Here is a 19,159-nt window from a genome sequence, read left to right as displayed (position 1 = left end):
CACTAAAAACCCGCTTTACCACCAAGCCCATTCTGCACTATCTGAATCCCCGACTACCGTTTACTGTGGAGATGGATGCCTCCAGTGTCACCCTGGGTGCAATACTGTCCCAGCAGGAGGACCCCTCACAGCCACTGCAGCCCTGCGCATTCTACTCTCGGCAGTTCACACCCCCAGAATGCAACTACACCATCTGGGAACGGGAACTCTTGGACATCAAAACCGCTTTCGAGGTCTGGAGGCATTACCTCGAAGGGGCTCATCACCCTGTCCGAGTTTTGATGGACCACTGGAATCTGGAACACTTGCAGACAGCCCGACGCCGTAATCAACGCCAGATCCGGTGGAGTCTCTTCTTTTCCCAGTTTGACTTCCGTATTACCTACATCCCGCATACTCAGAATTGTAAAGCCCATGCCTTGTCCCGCAAACCGGAATACGCTGTTCCAACCTCTGAAGAGCCTCCGATTACACCTATCCTATCCCCTTCAGTTTTTGCAGCCACTACAACTCGCTCATCCCTGGCTGAAGAAATTCGAGCCAGCCAAGCTCAAGATCCCTGGACCAAGCAAAACTTGCAGGAATTCCAAAAGGGCTCTGCCAGAGACTTTACTAACCACCAGGGTCTCCTATTACACCGTGGACGTTTGTACGTTCCTCCAGGGCCCCTTTGAACCAACGTGCTCTACCTGACTCATGATTCCCCTCCTGCGGGACACTTTGGTTAGTACAAAACTCCACTTACTCACACAGGAATTCTGGTTGCCCCAGGTTCGAGCTGATGTCGTCCGTTATGTCGATTCCTGTGAGGTTTGTTGTCGAGCCAAGGACATACCAGCCAAACCTCCAGGTCTGCTACAACCATTACCCGTACCAGCCAGCCCTTGGGACACAGTATCCCTAGACTTCATCATGGATCTCCCACAATCACAAGGGTATACCTTTGTTCTAGTAATAGTAGACCTGTTCACCAAGATGGCTCATCTTGTCCCATGTTCCAAGCCTCCCACAGCTCCTGAAACAGCCCAGCTCTACCTTCACCATGTTTTCTGTCTACACAGGCTCCCGACAACTTAATTTCAGATCGTGGTTCCCAATTCACTTCCTGGCCTTACACACCAGTTTGGGTACCCAAGTGCACTTGTTGTTGGTGTATCATCCCCAAACAGATGGACAGACCGAGCATACTAACACCACCCTTGAGCAATATCTCCGTTGCTACACCTGTTATCAGCAAGATGATTGGGCTACCCTGCTACCCCTAGCTAAATTTGCCTACAATAACGGCGTACACTCATCTACAAAACACACCCCATTTGTAGCCAACTATGGGTACCATCCTTGTTTTTTCCCGGCTGTCCTGCCATCAACCGTGGTTCCTGCTGCTGATGCTCATGTACGTGAGTTGCAGGCTCTCCAAGACTTCGACAGCAGCTTCAGCAAGCTAAGGATGCCTATAAGACAGCAGCCGACAGAAAACAGCAAGTAGGGCCACCTCTGAAACCAGGGGACCAGGTCTGGCTTTCCACCCGATATCTCCGCTGACCTGGCCGGTCCTGTAAGTTGGACCCTCGGTTTATAGGACCCTATTTAATCATGGACCAAATCAACCCTGTTGCTTTCCAGTTATAATTCCCAGCTACTCTCCGTATTCACCCAGTTTTCTATCGGTCTCTCCTTGTTCCTGTTGCAGCACCGGACCCTGCCCGACCTCCACCTCTGGCTCCACCTCCGCCCATTTTCATCAATGGCGAGGCAGAATACGAGGTCCGTCAGATCCTGGACTCCCGAATCCACCGGGGAGGTCTTCAGTACTTTGTAGATTGGGAAGGTTACGGCCCTGAGGATTGATCATGGAAACCCGCCAATACACCCCCCCGACCTTGTACAGCAGTTCCATGCCACCTATCATGATCGACCCAGCCCATCTTAAGGGGGGGAGCCCTGTGGAGGGGGATAGTGTCATGAGTGCAGCCAAAGATCCGGAACCTGAAGGGTTAACTGTAGCTGAGGAGAATGCTGAGTGATTAGAAATGCAAACACCTGAATCGCCTCCAGATTCTCCTCCCCCAGTAGACAGGCTGAGGGCCAGGCTTTGGGGAAGACTTATGACAAAAAGGTCAGAGGATCACTTGAAGGCTGCCCGCAGAAACATCTGGTCAACTAGCCCTGAGTTCTGACAGGATGAAAAGGCTTCCAGCAGTTCAAGGGCTGTTTTTACTATATAAACAGCTCTCAGATGTCTGAAAGTCCGTGGAAGCAACAAGTCAAACCTTTGGCATCCATGCTCCTGACAACCTTGAACCTTGTTCTCTGGACCCTTGGCTTTGGACTCTGACCCTGGACTACATTGTGCGTTTTGGCTTTGGACTCTGACCCTGGACTACGTTGTGTGAGTTGGCTTTGGTATTTGGATATCGGCTCTGCATCCCCTGAATTCCTGACATAGGACTGGCTTATCAGACTCTGTTGTTGTAACCCCCGAGAACATGATACTATACAAACTTGGATCTGTTAAATCTTTATTGGGTTTTGGAATAAGAGTTATCAATGAATGTTTCCAAGAGTCTGGTATTTTCTCTCCTTCCAATATCTCATTATAAAGCATTTTTAACTTAGGGATCAATATTGATGTAAAAGTTTTATAATATTCTGGTCCCATTCCATTAAAACCTGGAGTTGTACAGTTTTTTAATTTATTAAATCTCTATAATTTCTTCATCCTTTATCTCTTTTTCTAATTCTTTTTTATCATTCTCTAATAGTTTATTCTTGACATTTTCTTTAATATACACTGTTCTCTTTATATAAATTTTGATAGTATCCCTGTAGTATATTTAATTTTTCCTTCATTAGACTACAATTATTTCCTGTTTCAATCACTCCAATTGTATTTTTTGCTCTTTTAGTTTGTACTATTCTAGCTAAAAGCTTTGAATTTTTATTACTATATTTTAAAAAATCCTCTTTGCATAGATCAAGTCCCTCTGGACCCTTTCTAACTTCACACTTTCTAATTCCTTTCTTTTATCTTGGATCTCTAGTAATTTTTTATATCCCTATCTATAAAATATTTACTTTCTAGATCTTTTAATGATTTTTCTATTTTTCTTATATTTTCTTCTCTCACTTTTTTATTTTACTTGATTTATAGAAATTCCTCTAATAGGTACTTTCATAATATCCCATAACACTCCTATTTTGTTCCCACCTGCTTCATTAATTGACCATATTTCCAACCATTCTTTCTTAACTTTATCCACTACATCTGGATGCTGAAAAATATTAGAGTCTGTTCTCCATCTCTTTGCTTTGCTATAGTCCTTCTTTACTATGGACTCTTTTAGTCCATTCAGAGACAGTAGGAGGAAAAATAGAGATATTGACATTGAAAATATCAAAATGGCCTCCAAAAAAACCAAAGCCCCAAATGCCAGGAACCTCTCCTGACCAGTCTCAAAGTCTGAGAAAAATAGTGGCACAAGAACCAGACAAAGAATGGCAGACTACAGTGCAAAATGTACTAACAGCAAGATTTCAACAAGTAAATGAACATTTTCATGCGGCTCGGGTGGATGAGGGGGAATCCCTCCTCCCCCCCATCCACCCGAAGCCGGCATTTTAGCCCGGCTGGGGTGGATGAGGGGGGAATCCCTCCTCCCCCCCTATCCACCTGAAGCCAGCATTTTCACGTGGCTCGGGTGGATGAGGGGGGAATCCCTCCTCCCCCCCATCCACCAGAAGCCGGCATTTTAGCCTGGCTGGGGTGGATGAAGGGGCAATCCCTCCTCCCCCACTATCCACCCAAAGCTGGCATTTTAGCCTGGCTCAGGTGGATGAGGGGAGAATCCCTCCTCCCCCCTATCCACCCAAAGCCGGCATTTTTGCGCGGCTTGGGTGAATGAGGGGGGAATTCCTCCTCCCCCCTATCCACCGGAAGCCGGCATTTTCGCGCGGCTCAGGTGGATGAGGGGGGAATCTCTCCTCCCCCCTATCCACCGGAAGCCGGCATTTTCGCACGGCTCGGGTGGATGAGGGGCGAATCCCTCCTCCCCCTCTATCCATCCGAAGCTGGCATTTTAGCCGGGCTCGGGTGGATGGGGGGGAATTTTCCCCCAGCTGAGTGGCGGTGGCTTCTGAAGGACCACGGGGGAGGTTTCCCCCGTGGTCGCTCCGAAGTGCCCACTGGTCAGCTGGGGGAAAATGGTGCCTATGGGGAAACATCGCAAAGCGATTTTTCCCCATAGGAAACATCGTAATGCGATCGCTTTTGCGTTAAACGGGGCACTCGTTATACAAGGCACCACTGTATTTGTATTCTTCCCTATACCTTCATTTGTTTGAGAGCAAGCCGTTAAGCTTCCCTTCCTAAAACAAACTTATTAAGTGGGGTGGAATGTGCCGTTTGCCCAGGTCATGAATATTCATATGATATCTGCATATACCAATGACAGTGCTGTAAGGGTGGAGTCACAAGATATAAGAGACTCAGCAGGAAGAGGAAGGGTCGATAGAGTCAGGGAGATTGAGAGTTTGGAGAGTTTTGCGAGTTTGGGTGGGAGAGTGGTGGTTGAGATTGGATGACGGAGGATGTTTAAAATTTAACATCATTGCTTGTCCTGTCAGCACCTGTAACAATAAACAATTTCTATTTGGTTCTTTTAAAATGACATATGCCCTGGACATCTATTGTTAATAACAGGCAATGTTGATGTAATCAGCTGGTGGCAGCTGAAATACATGTAGTGTGAGGTCTTAATTTGGTGAAACAAGCAGGAGACACATGGGGATCGTGAGTTATGTTTATCAGTCTTGAGATGTGGCCCTGGCTCTTCTTCCACAACAACAGCTTAGGCCTCTGGCCAAGACAAAACATCTGTAAATCCTGGAAAACAAGCACTACAAAACCCATATCCTCACAAAACCCTCAGTTTAAAAAGTTAACATTGAAAGACAGAGGGCTAAACACAAAATTAAACCTACCCAGAGTACACCCAACCTCACTGGATAGCTCTTTCTCTAGACTCCTGTATGGACAATTAAAGTGAATTTAACCAGGACATCCAGTTTCCCAGGTGTAATTTCAGAGCAGATAAGTTCACATTTTTTCCTGCTGTGTTGTTGTGTCCTCAAAGAATCAACAGAATTTGCATAGGTTTTGACTTACCAAGTTCCCATTGATTCAGGAGGAATATTATAACTGAATCTATTGGATTTAAGCCACAGAGTGTATGTTTATGTATTCACAGAGAGGCTCCATTGTGTTTAATGGTGCTTACTTCCATGTGGCTGTGAGGATTCGTCTTTTGGATCCAGTAGTTTTTTAAAAGAATCAGGAGGTCCTTTAAAATTTGAAATAGGAGAAAGGTTTATTGGATTATTCAACAAGAGTCCGGTATCAAAAAGGGGTCCCATAACTTTTCGCCTGTCTCCAACGGGTCACACAGGGGCTTCCAAGCTTCTTCAAGAAAGGGGTTGTTTCTGGATGCATTCCAAGGGCCAGGCCAGTCTGTCACTGCTTCTTCCCTCAGAACCTCCCCGGCCTGTCCTTCTAATCAAGGAACGGTCTCCTCTACTGGGAAGTCTGCCCATCCATTGTCTCTGGTGGGAGAAAGGGTCGCCCAGGGTCCTCCTTGGTAGTTTCTCATCCTCATCTCCTCTACCCTCCATGCCAACCTCTCTTTTCCTTTTCCACCTTCTCCTCTCTCAACCTCCACCGCCACTCTCAAGCCTCTGCCTCTCCCCAGTAAGATGGCCTAGGAGGTATTTCTCTCCTGCGGCAGTAATTGGCCTCTTCCTTAGACGTTCCCAGACCCTGTCCAAGCGTCCTGTAACCATACCTATTCCCAACCTGACAGCAACTGACTGATTCTCCCTTTTAGTTCCGCTGTTCTCACTCCTATCTCCACCCTCTGATGTCTGTCTCTTCCCGTCCAACCTGCACAACTCTTGTTCCAGTTCCCGGGTATTGGTGCCCCATTGTTCTCTTTTTCAAGGGGCAGGGATGGGAGAAGTCTGAACCTCTCTTTCTATTGTCTGTGGAAGGGACGACACTCTGCCGAGAGGATCTCTACTCTTGGCCTCACTCTAACAGTGGGTTTATGATAATAACTTCCATAAAGTTGGGTGAAAGAGCAGATGTGCAATGATTGTGTATCAACTAGGGATAGGTGAATGAATAAATGGGGCTTATATGAAGCTGGTTCATGGGCTCTGCCTTTAAATGGATAAATTAAATCTGGTCAATAAGACTACCCTTAGATATTTTGATTTTTTATATATCTTTATTTAAAGTTTTTATTCTTTTTTTAAAGATACAAACTCATGTCTCTCTTTGACCCTTGCCTTCTCCAGCATTGACCTCCCATATCCTGCTTGGTTTCCTGCTACATACACCAACAACTGCAACTAGTTCTGCACTACAGGGGGCATTCAGGTTTGTCTCCATACAAGAACAGACAGGAGAAAACACATAAGAGAGAAGGATGGGGAGTGGGGAGGAAAATAAATGGTATGGACATGGAAGGTGGCATCGCTGTAGCAGCTTTCACAGATTCCCATCTACCTATGCCAATCGTCAATAGGTCCAAGTATTTTGATCGTTTTCATTTGCCTCCTGTTGGATATTTTTAATTTTAGATCTGTCCAGCATTCCGTCCTGAAGACTGAGAAATCAGCGGCTGGTTTTGGACTTAAGACCATAATGAATGGCTTGTAAGTCATATAAAACGGTGCCGACCAATGCTGTTTTTCACTCCATTACAGAGAGCTACTCATACTAGTGTTGAAACAGCTGGATTTGATGCATACTGTATAAGATACTGTACAGAAATAGTATGTCTTACACAACGGGTCCTCCTAAATAAAGTTCCTTCCCTTAAAAAGAAAACGGGGCAAATCTTCTTGCAGTTATAAACAAGCCCTTACAGGTAGTCTTCCCCTGTACCGCATATCTAGAACCGGCTCCCAATGAAGCTGGTTCTACGCCAGGCTGAAGAAAACTGGCTCTCCGATGGGTCCCAAGTGCCCCCGTCGCACGCCCAGGCTCTGGACGTGAGTGTGCTCGGCTTGAGCAATGTTTGCATCCAGGACCCAGGCATGCATCCAGACGCTCGCCGCTGCTGTTCCCCAAACACTCACTCACTCGGGACTGGAGTCCAGTCCTGATGATGGCCCCGAGTTGATGTAGCGGGTGGCGCGACTCCCCGGTCTTCAGCGAGTAACCTCGCCTTCGTTGGGTGCTCTGAGACCGCTCCGGATTTAAGGCGACCCTCGTCGGGGTTTCACAGGAGGCAAGGGTTCCCGGAGGGGTTCAAACGAGGATGTAACCACTTCGCCCGCTGCACCGCAGTAGGACTCTCACGACTGGGACTTTTTTCAGAGCAAACCTGCCAGCAAGGGGATCTGGTCCTGTCCAGCTCAACAACAACAACAACAACAACAATAATAATAATAATAATATAGCAAGTCCGAGGTTGCGGGCGGAGGAAACTTGCTCCCCACGGAGGGAGAGGCGAGAGCGGAGAGCGCGTTCCCTTTAAGAGGCCGGGTTCCCTCGCTCTGACGTCAGGGCCTTTCTGCACCAGAGAGCCCAACACCTGAGCACCCACTCCGGCAGCAGGAGGGGTGACCGAGAAGCGAGTCGCGTCGGAAGGTTCGGTCCCGCGCCCAGCATCCTTCCCTCGCGGCGGCGTTCCGGGCGGGCGTGATCCAGCGGCCGAGATGTCTGTGGCGGGCCTGAAGAAGCAGTTCCACAAAGCCACGCAGGTAGGGGGGAGGGGGTTGGAAGGCAGGGGACGCCGACGGGAAGGGTTTTTCCTCGCGCAGCTGCGAAGCTGCCCTCCCTTCCCCAGGGGTCGGCAATGCCCGTGTCGCCCTCTGAGCCGCAGCATCCCTCGGTGGCTGCAGCAGAAGCGGGGCAGGGGCCTGGGCCGTCTTTGGTCGGGCTGGTCTGCAGCAGGCAGCCCGGGGAGGGCGGGGGGACGACGACGACGACGACGACGACACACGTGCAAACGCACTCTCTTGGTTGGTTTCCCCTTCAGAGCGGCGTCATCTGTGCCCCCGCTTTCCCCTGTATCCTCTCTTTTGTTATATTTTTGGCAACCGCGGTCGCATCCCTTGAGAGGTTGGGGCCCGGCCTGCTGAGCCTCAAACGCGGGTCTTCGCACTTCTCCTCCGGTGTTTTCTCTCCCTCCCTTTCTCGCTCACACAGAGTTTCCCAACCCCCACCCCGTCTCTCGCTCCCCGCATTGGAGTAATGCAGCCGTCGCAGAACACGGGAGGATGGGTGGCTGGTGAAGGTCTGTGCTGCCGCTGCCGCCGCCCTGGATCGGAGGGGAGGAGAGGGGGAAGCCCTGTGGCCCGAACCCCTCACCCCACCCCACCCCATCCCTGCCAGTTTGAGGCCGCCATGTGCCTGGAGCCGAGAAGCGCGGGGTGGGGGTGGGGGTGAGCCGACCGATGGAGCTGTTTCCTGACCCTCCCCCATTGATTGTCCGGGCGGGACGGGGATTATGTAAAAGTCTCCCTCCAGTGACCTTACAGGGATGTCGTTCCCGGGGTCTCATCATCTCCCCTCGCGCTTTTGTCACCCAATGTCCCCCATTAGGGCCAGCCTTTCCTCTCCTAGCTCCAATCATTCCCAACCTCTCCGTGGGGAAAACCATTTCCTCTTCTAGTCATAAAATATTTTGCCCATGTAAACCTGTATTTTGCTTTTAAATTTTGACCCTAGTTTATTTCCAGAGTACAGGCCTGTACAAAGTATGAGACACTAACCCTTCCCCCTCTTTCCTGTCCTGGATTATTTCAGGCTCAGTTTGACTGTCAGAAAATTCTTGTAGAGGCAAAGGATTAATCTGTGCAAAAAATTATTTGGAAGAGGGAGAAGATTTTGACTTTTTCATTTGGTAAGGATGTTCCTGAAAGATACCATTGTGTTTGGCTTCAGAGTGCTTAGTGAGTAACTGCAGTGATTTAAAGAGGAGACTCTTGAGAGCAGAAGTAAAGTCCACTACTTCAGAGGGTCTTCCTAGGTAATCGTGCACAGGGTTGCAGCACTGAGGGAATTACTTTTAAAGTTGTAATGTTCTTACGCTGAAATTGAAAGATATTGTTTTTGTTTGAATTTATACTGGTATATACCAGGGGAAAGAAGGAGAGTTAAATTCTAATGTTTTGTAGGGCCAAAAAGGAGTGGAGGCCCCTTATTATATAATACTTCTTGTGAAGTTTCTCCAAGATGACATCAGACAGTTTAGATAGTATTATCACCCAACTGAATCTGATTACAAGATGCAATGTAACCAAGGAAGTTGCTAGACCTTGCGGCACTGCATCATTTTATGCTGTAGACAGGAGCATAGACCTTTAGGGCTGGCTGGCTGGAACAGTTCTTCTGGCACAGGCCTTCCAGGCTCCCTTCCACATCTTCTGTCTTGTTGGTGCTACATAAATTTCATGAATAACCAGCTTTAAATACTGTGAACAGAAGGAAATGGAACATTGTACAGTAGCAGTTGTTTGATTCATCTGGTACTAACATGGCATGGTTCATCATTTACAGTAGTGGCAGAATCATGGACTTACTGAACAGCTGCCTTCTTGTCTTTAAGCCTCTGTATCCAAAACACTTGGAGCTAAACCTTTCTGGAAGAAGGGAAGCTGAGTTCGTCACATTTAAGAATAAATGAAGAGCCCGGCTGGATCAGGCCAAGGGCCCATCTAGTTAGCTTCCTCTGTCTCACAGTGGCCCCACCAGATGCCTCTGGGACCACACAAGATGGCTAGATACCCGTCTCCTGATACCACTCCCCCTGCACTTGGCATTTTGAGGTACCTTCCTTCTAAGCCTGGAGATTATACATCCCCATCATGGTTTGTAATCTGCAATTGAGTTTTCCTCCAGGAATCTGTCCAATCCCCTTTTAAAGGCATCTAGGGCATATGCAATCACCATATCCTATGGCAAGGAGTTCCACACACTGGGTAAAGAAAGATTTTCTTTTGTCTGTTCTCACTCTCCCAACAGTCAATTGGAGTGGATGTCCCCTGGTTCTACTTAGTATTGTGTGAGAGGGAAAAGAGCTTCCCTCTATCCACTTTATCCATTCCCTGCATAATTGTATACATTTCAATCATGCTGATAACTAGAGTTTTGATTTTTTTTTGTCCCAATGTGCATTACTTTACATTTTCTTATACAGTATCAAGATGCATTTGCTATTTTGCCGCCCATTCTCCCAGTCTGGAAGGATCCTTCTGGAGCTCTTCCCAATCCCTTCTGGTCTTTACCACTCAGAAAAGTTTTGTGCCATCTGCAAACTTGGCCACCTGACTGCTTGTCCTTGTCTCCATGTCATTTATGAATAGAGCTGTTGTTTAGAAGACTCTCTCCAGCCAGTAAAGCATGAATTATCGTTCTAATAGCCTAGAAATGTGACTTACTGATCAAGTCACAGTATAAGAAACTACTATATTGAACCAATACCTTTTTTGTTTTTGTTTTTAAAAACTGTTTTGAGAACTTGCTTTAAAAGAAAATATAATTAGTACCAGCCAAATTATAGTGGACATCTCTGATGAAAATAAAGTAGTATAGTTCCTCTGAAATTGAATGTGGTGTCCCAGACACTTGAATTCAAACTACATGGAAGGCTTATGGTCAGAGTAGAGGAAATGAGATTTATGACCACTTGTCCTCTGCTTACCTCTGCTGCCTCCTGGTTAGCATAATCTGACAAGACTGTTGCATACAAATCTCACTTATCCCCCTGCCTGCACAAGGTAAAAAGGAGCTGTGTGTACTTTTACACTTCCTGCATGAATTTTTGGATTAAATCTCTTGGGTCTTTCCTCCCCTCCATATTATGGCTCCATGGCTGCTGCCCTGGCCATCTGTGTGCTTCTCTGGATTGCTTCCCATATCACATTTTTTAAAAAAGTATACAGTATAGACGTGCACATCTAAAATATGTGTGTAGCAGGTAGGAGTCTATAAGAACAAATGGAGGTCTAATGAGAAAACATGGGGGAGGGAGAGTAACCCTCCTTTCATAATAGCAGTAACATTTGAGGTTTAAATCCAGGTGTTAATCTCAGCTGGAATAGATCCATTGAATCAGTTGCTGTGATAGCTGCTTTACCTCTCTACTTCCTAAACCCTGTGTGGCTTATGAAGTGCAGGGGCAAAACAGCCTTGAAAGGGCTGCAGGATCAAAGGGCTGCAACCCTGCAGCCCTTTCATCACTGCTTTCCCCCTCCACTTCTGCAGCCCTTTGATCCTGCTTTTGCGGGGTTTAGGAAATGAAGGGGGAAAGCAACAATCAAATTTTCTTCTTTGGGGGAAAAGTGGAGGCTGTTTTATGCATTGGGTTGTGTTATACACGGTATGGTACTTCTGAATATTGCAAGAGGTGTCATTCAGAGGGATTGGAGGGGGCTTTCCCCCAACTTTTAAAGATTTAAAATATTGACATTAAAAAGTAACATGTTCATCCTAAAATAAAATGCAGCAAGTAATGATTAGCAGAGTGCCTTTCTTTTCAATGTAACATGAGTGTGTTAATATTTTAGAATAACATTATAACCCCAGTTTAGAACCTCAGTCCCTTTCCCAGATAAAATGAAAATATTAATTAGGACTGCAGCCTCATGGCATAGTGATTAAACTGCTGTACTGCAGCCAAAACTGTGCTCATGACCCAGAGTTCAATCCCAGGTTGCCGGGTCAAGATTGACTCAGCCTTCTATCCTTCCAAGGCCAGTAAAATGAGTACCCATCTCGCTGGGAGAGCAATGTGTAACCTGCATAATTAGCTTGAAAACCGAGCAGAGAGTTTCAAAGACACCAGATGCATAAAACATAGCATCCTTTATATGTGTGTGTATACGTGTGGGAGGACTCTAATTTTACCCCTTCTTGGAGTTTATTGTCTGTTACAGGTTGGAGAGACTTTCTCAAGAGCAGTCTTCATTTCTCCCCCTACCCATTCCTCAATCAACGGGTGTTTAGTTGCCCTTAACATGTTCTGCCTTTAGGAAGGAATACTCAAGGTGACAGAGACTTTGATTGTTTGTTATGTTGCCATTCCAACTAGAGTTGGTACTGTGTCCAAATTGAGGGCACATATTTGCATCTTTAGATATACACTAGGAAAAAATGTGAATGTGCAATGTGAAAAAAAGATGCTGCATGTGAATATATCTTGCCTGTCCTTGCGAATACCTGTATGTTTCCAAACTCGCTTGCTGGGGAGTGAGCTTCTGTTCTGTGATGAACGGGTCCAAGTCAGCTGCCATGTGTTGTGTGAAATGAACCTAAAGCCATCTTCAGCCTGAAAGTCTATTCTTATAGATGGTTGTTGTCTTCTTGACAATAAAGGTTATCTTGGCTCTCCCTGTGTAATTTTTTTTTTTTAAGCTGTGTTTATTGTGAAAAATGGCTCTGGTCTTCATACCATTTACTAATATAACTCAAGAATCTGATTGGATATCATCCAATCTTGGAATTATAGAAAAGTGAAATTGGAAGGGGCCTACAAGGCCATCAAGTCCAACCCCCTGCTCAGTGCAGGAATGGGAGGACTCACCAACTCCCATGGTAACTGGTTTCACTGTTGTACTGCACTAAGAGTTAGGATGTTTTTCCTGATATTCAATGGAAATCTGGCTTCCTTTAACTTGAGCCCATTGTTGAGTGTTCTGCACTCAGGGATGACCAGGAACAGATCCTGCCCCTCCTCTGTAGGACTGCTTTTCAAATACAGTGGTGCCTTGCTTGACAATGATAATCCATTCCAGCAAAATTGCTGTAGAACGAAAATGTCGTCAAGCGAAAGTAAAAAACCCATTGAAATACATTGAAAACCAGTTCAGTGTGTTCCAATGGGCGAAATACCTCATCGTGCAGCAAAGATCCTCCATAGGGCGGCCATTTTCCGGTGCCTGTTAAGCGAGGAATCCGTCCCAAACACAGCGGAGAGCCATTTTGAGAGCCACCGATCAGCTGTTTTAAAATCGTCGTTTAGCGAAGAATCGGTTCCCGAAGCAGGGAACCGATCGTCGTAAAGTGAATTTTCCCCATTTAAATATTGTTTTGCAATCGCAATAGCGATGGCAAAAACCTCATCATAAAGTGGATTCGTTGTGGAGCGGGATAATCGTCAAGCGGAGCACCACTGTATTTGAAAAGTGCTATCATATCACCCCTCAGTTTTCTTTTGTCCAGGCTAAACGTGCCCAATTCTTTCAGCCTTTCCTCATAGGGTTTGGTTTCCAGCCCCCTAATCATCCTTGTCACCCTCTTCTGAACTTGTTCCACTTTGTTAGCATCCTTCCTGAAGTATGGTGTCTAGAACTGGATACAGTACTCAAGGAGAGGCTGAAACAGTGCTGAATAGACAGGAACTAGTACCTCGCATGATTTGGAAACTATACTTCTATTAATGCAGCCTAAAATAGCATTTGCCTTTTTTGTAGCCACATCACACTGTTGGCTTATATTCAGCTTGTGATCTACGACGATTACAATATCCTTCTCACTCGTAGTTTTGCTGAGCCAGGTATCCTCCATCTTATAACTGGGCAATTGGTTTCTTTTTCTGATGTGCAGTAGTTTGCACTTATCCCTGTTGAATTTCATTCTTTTGTTTTCGGCCTAGTGCTCCATCCTATCAAGATCATTTTGAATTTTGTTTCTGTCCTCTAGGGTATTAGCTGTTCTGCCCAATTTTGTGTGATCTGCAAATTTGACAAGCATTCCCTGCACTCCCTCATCCAAGTCATTAATAAAAATATTGAAGAGCACTGGGCCCAGGACTGAGCCTTGGGATACCCCACTTGTTACCTCCTCCTAGTTGAAGGATCCATTAATCATCACCCTCTGAGTACGACTCTATAGCCAATTGTGTATCCACCTGGCCCTTGATTTATCCAGCCCACACCTAGTTAGCTTGCTAATCAGGATATCATGCAGCACTTTGTCAAAAGCTTTGCTGAAGTCAAGATATACTGTATTAACAGAATTCCCTATCAGGGATGTTGCCACATCAAAAAATAAAAATAAAAATAAAAATAAAAATGAGGATATCATGCAGCACTTTGTCAAAAGCTTTGCTGAAGTCAAGATATACTATGTTTAGAGCATTCCCTCTGTCTATCAGGGAGTGACCTGATCAAAAAACGAGATCAAATTAGTCAAAAGCTTTGCTGAAGTCAAGATATCCTGTATTAACAGAATTCCCTATCAGGGACGTTGCCAGATCAAAAAATGAGATCAGATTATACTGGTAGGATTTATTCTTGACAAATCTGTGTTGGCTTCTAGTGACTACTGCATTGTTTTCTAGATGCTTGCACAATGACCGCTTTGCAATCTGTTCCAGAATTTTGCCTGGAATTGATGTCAGGCTGACTGGCCTGCATTTCCCCGGATTTTCTTTTTTGACCTTTTTGAAAATAGGGACATTAGCCCTCCTCCAATCCTCTAACACCTCCCCTGTTTCCCATGATTTCAAGAAAATAATGTATAGCGGTTCTGAGAGTTCTTCAGCCACTTCCTTCAGTACTATTGGATGCAGTTCATCCGACCCTGGAGACTTGTACTTGTTCAAGGTGGTAAGATATTCCTTGACTATTTGTTTATCAATTTCCAGCTGCAATCCTGTCCCCCCCCCCCCCCACTTGCACTTCCAATTTGTTTGGAAGTTCATAGTTTGTCTTATGGGAAAAGACTGAAGTAAAATAGGAATTGAGCACCTCTGCCTTTTCTTTGTCCTCTGTTATCATTTTTCCATCTCCACTGCAGAGCTCTGCCACTATGTACAGTGGTGCCTCGCTTAGCGACGTTAATCCATTCCAGAAAAAACGTCGCTAAGTGATTTAATCGCTAAGCGATTTTTAAAAGCCCATAGAAACGCATTAAAACTTGTTTAATGTGTTCCTATGGGCTTTAAAACTAACCTTATGCAAAGATCCTCCATTGTGGTGGCCATTTTCGGTGCCTCTAAAGTGAGGCAACACAGCAGGGGGCCATTTTGAAACCGCTGATCAGCTGGCCGAAAATGGGGGCTTTGCGGTGATTGCTTCCCCGTGATCATCGCAAAGCGATTTTTCCCCATGGGGCCATCGCTAAGCGATCACTCTGGCAATGGCCAAAACCTGATCACTAAGCGATTTCATCGCTCAACGGAGCAATCGCTAAGCGAGGCACCACGGTATTTTGTTTGTCTTTTGCTACTGACATACCTGAAGAATGCTTTTTTCTTGCTTTTAGTGTCTCTAGCTAACTTCAGCTCATTCTCAGCTTTTGCCCTCCTAATGCCATCCCTGCATTTCCTTGCTACTTGTCTGTACACATCCTTGGTGGCCTGGCCTTCTTTCTACTTCCTGTACAAGTCTTTTTTTGGTTTTTACTCTCAGTAGGGAGTAGCAACATACTGCAGGTTTGTCTGCTGCTTTTTTGTGCAACTCAGCCCCCCTCCCCTGAGCAGTCCTATCTGTACCTTTCTGAACTTCTGTCGGGGCGTCTACATTTTTCGTGCTGTTAGGATTGCTCTACTTTGGATTAGTTCTAGCATATGTAATCTCTGGAACCAATCCAGAGCAAGTCTTCCAGTTTGAATTTGCCAATAGTGAGAAGTGCCTTACTAAGTGGGCCACTTTGGGATATTGGAAAAATTAATCACTTCCTCTCTCGTCTTTGTGTCATCTTAAAAGCCCAATTGAGAAACCACCTGCAGTGGAATCTGAGGCAATGGCTCCAGCTGCAGACACTTTCTCTACTTGCCTTTAAGAGTTGGCAAAGACGGGCTACAGGAGCCGTTTCCATGTGAACCAACTGTTCCAAAGCAGTCCACACTAGCTCGCTCCATGCCACTTATGTAGCCACACCCTATGTTTTTTCTCCATGAGTTCAGTCTTGAGTATTTGGTGTGTGAACTGGGCTGGACAAAAGGGCAACCAAGCGCCATTAGAGAACCTGCATTTGCTACCTCCTCTGTCTGACCTCTTTCTTCATAGGAAAGAAAGAAGCCAAAGAATCCAGCAGGTCAGTCAGAATCAAAGTGGTAGATCTGGGAAAGGCTTAAAAAGTCACAATTGGGAGCAATGTTAATGTTATTTCTAATGAATGAAATTTAAGGTCCATAAACTAATTTGGCAAGTGCTGAAGTTACAGCTGGGAGAGGAAAGGACATATTTGAATATCTCAGGCTGCCAAGTGTCAAAGTAAATGGAACTCTGCAGTGGCTTTTCCTTTCCTTCTGTGACAGAGGCAGTTGGGGGGGATGGGGCATTGATCCAATAAAAATGTGTGAAGGTAAATCTTAAAGACACAGTCTAATAGTGTCTTGAGAAGGATTTATTTTATGAATAATTGTGATAGACCCTCATAATCCAGATCATAGTATCTGCAAAGTGGGTCGGAATGGACTAAAAGGAATATGTGGCACTAAATGCTGTATTCCAGATTTTTCAAGTGAGTGCTTTGACTTGCTTACACCTGGAGGACCAGAGAGGCTTTCACAGCTGCAAGCCAGTCTTGACTTACAGCCAAATCTATCTGTGCCAGTATGTAATTAACAATTGTAATATATTTAATTGTTTCATTGTTTTTTAATATTGCAATTCATAGTATTTTAGTTGTTTCAATACTTTTTAAAATTCTTTGTAAGTTCCCTTGGATTCCTCTCTTGGGGAAAAAGTGTGGTTAGAATAGAATAGAACAGAACAGCCCCTGACCAAGTCTTCCCAGATGTTTAAGTGGAGCACACACCAACCTAAGATCCAGCCTATCTCTTCTTCTTTCACCATTTCCACCCTTTCTAGAAGAGATTCTAAGGTGCCTAAGATTCACTTAATGCTCATGGCCCGCTATATCCCTGGCTGGGACAGTATTTCTACATCTAAACTCTTTTGGTATCCCTGGCTTTTTGTACCCCTTAACCTGATCTGGAAAAGTCTGGAAAACTTGACAGTTTGCATGGTTCAGTGTTGTTTTAGTTGGTTTTAATAAAAAGAATTGTCCAAATGGTGGCTCAAGGATTAGCACATCTATTCTGGTTGGTTGGTTTCTTGTTTTATGTGCTTTAGAAAAAGGCTTTCTTCTGCTATGAAGCCTTTCTGATTTGTTCCACTTAGAGAAAAGCTCTATTCTGCTCTATTCTGCCTTTCTTATTGGACCATGAATATTTGCTGCCTAGTTCAAGGCTTTGAGGCTACCTGGCAAAGCAGAACTAAAAAAAAGCAGGCTTTATCTTCTGATTTCTCTACATACCATATGCATGTCAGCCATTACTGTTAAGCAACAGATACTGTATAGTATTATCTTTAATTTATGCTTTAAAATTTAATCTATGTCATGCTGAAGCACGCCTTTCGAACTGCAACAGAAGGTGTCTATTTCTGGACTACATCAGATGGAAAGCTCTTTAATCTCTAGACTGAGAGTGAAGGCCAAAGTCCAACTGAAATGCATGCAGGACTCCTCTTCGCTGATGATGCAGCCATTGTTGCCCACTCTGCTGAAGACCTCCAACAACACATGAATTGTTTTAGCAAGGCCTGCCAAGACTTTGGTCTAACAATCAGCCTGAAGAAAACACATGTCATGGGCCAGGGCGTGGAATCACCTCCCTCTATTACTATCTCCACGGAAGAATTGGAGGTTGTTCATGACTTTGTGTACCTTGGCTCAATGATCCCTTACACTCTCTCCCTAGATGTTGAGCTGGATAAACGCATTGGCAAAGCAGCTACCATGTTCTCTAGACTCACAAAGAGAGTATGGCTTAATAAGAAACTGACGGCATACACCAAGATCCAGGTCTATAGAGCCCGTGTCTTGAGCACACTCCTGTACTGCAGTGAGTCCTGGACCCTTTGTGCACAGCAGGAGAGGAAGCTGAACGCGTTCCATATGCATTGTCTCAGATGCATTTTTGGTATCACCTGGCAGGACAATAGAGTAGTCCTAGAACGAACTGGAATTTTTAGCATGTATACATTACTGAAACAGCTATGTCTACGTTGGCTTGAGCATGTTGTGAGAATGGCTGATGGTCGGATTCCAAAAGATCTCCTGTATGGAGAATTAGTGCAGGGAAATTGCTCCAGAGGGAGACCACAGCTGCGATACAAGGATATCTGCAAGCGGGATCTGAAGGCCTTAGGAATGGACCTCAACAGATGGGAAACCCTGACATCTGAGCGTTCAGCCTGGAGGCAGGCAGTGCAGCATAGCCTCTCACATTTTGAAGAGACACTTGTCCAGCAGGCCGAGGCAAAGAGGCAGTCCCGAAAGCAGCAAAATCAGGGAGCTGGACAGGGGACAGATTGTATTTGTCTTCACTGTGAAAGGGATTATCACTCTTGAATTGGCCTTCTTAGCCACACTAGACACTGTTCCAAGACCTCTGTACAGAGCAGATTACCATAGTCTCTCGAGACTGAAGAATGCCTAATACATTCCCAACTTCCCACTTCGCTTCAGGTGAGTCCTTATAAGCTCAAAACCTTGTAAAAATTCCTCCCAATTAAAACCCAGATTTATTTTAAATTATTTTAAAGGGTTCTATGCCCCCAGTCATCATACAGACAACAGAGATAACTTATTTTGCTAAATTGCCTACTTCTGTCTTTGTGGGTTTTAAAAATCAACAAACTTCTGCTTTTGGTTGCAATGCTTTATGCTGATGTTGCATGGTTGAAAGTCACCCATGTGACCATCAGCTTCATTTATTGTTCCATCTGATGGTCAGATTACTTGTTAAGAAGATATATTTCTTCCTTTTACATCTAGCCCCTACACAATGCATACATATCTCAAAGCTAGTGCCTGAGAAATCAGTCACAGAATCATACAGTGTCAGATATTTGGATCATCATGTTCAACCCTGTTGTGACAAATACAGCATCATAGAGATGACCCCTGAACCTTCATTTAAAAACTCTGGAAGAAGAGACTCTGTGACTTTCTGGGTTATTCCATTCTACTTTATGTGAACTGCCCAGAGTAGTATTGCGGCACTAACGGTTGCAGTATATTAAACTGAATATAATTGAACATATTAATTACATATAATTAAATATATTAAATTGAACATAAATACTGCTAAACAAAAATTATCTTATCATCCTAATGTTTAGTTAAAATCTT

At 45.0% G+C, this 19,159-nt stretch overlaps 1 protein-coding gene across 4 annotated transcripts in view; it reads left to right on the top strand.

The window, feature by feature from the left end:
• Positions 1 to 7,532: 7,532 nt before the first annotated feature.
• SH3GL2 (SH3 domain containing GRB2 like 2, endophilin A1) overlaps positions 7,533 to 19,159 on the top strand; it is a 253,633-nt gene continuing 242,006 nt past the window's right edge. The window contains exon 1 of one of the 4 annotated variants that reach the window (XM_072992063.2): positions 7,533 to 7,767. In XM_072992063.2, coding sequence (XP_072848164.1) covers positions 7,723 to 7,767 — 45 coding nt within the window. In that variant the 5' untranslated portion in view covers positions 7,533 to 7,722. Of the gene's footprint in view, positions 7,768 to 7,812; positions 8,304 to 19,159 lie in introns of those variants that run through there. The other 3 variants (XM_072992062.2, XM_078384932.1, XM_078384933.1) reach the window with 3 other exon arrangements.

Source organism: Pogona vitticeps, chromosome 2 (genome assembly GCF_051106095.1).
Source record: "Pogona vitticeps strain Pit_001003342236 chromosome 2, PviZW2.1, whole genome shotgun sequence".
Classification (NCBI taxonomy): Eukaryota; Metazoa; Chordata; class Lepidosauria; order Squamata; family Agamidae; genus Pogona; species Pogona vitticeps.
The sequence above is the reverse complement of the archived record's forward strand: the minus strand, read 5'-3'. Positions and strand labels throughout refer to the sequence as shown.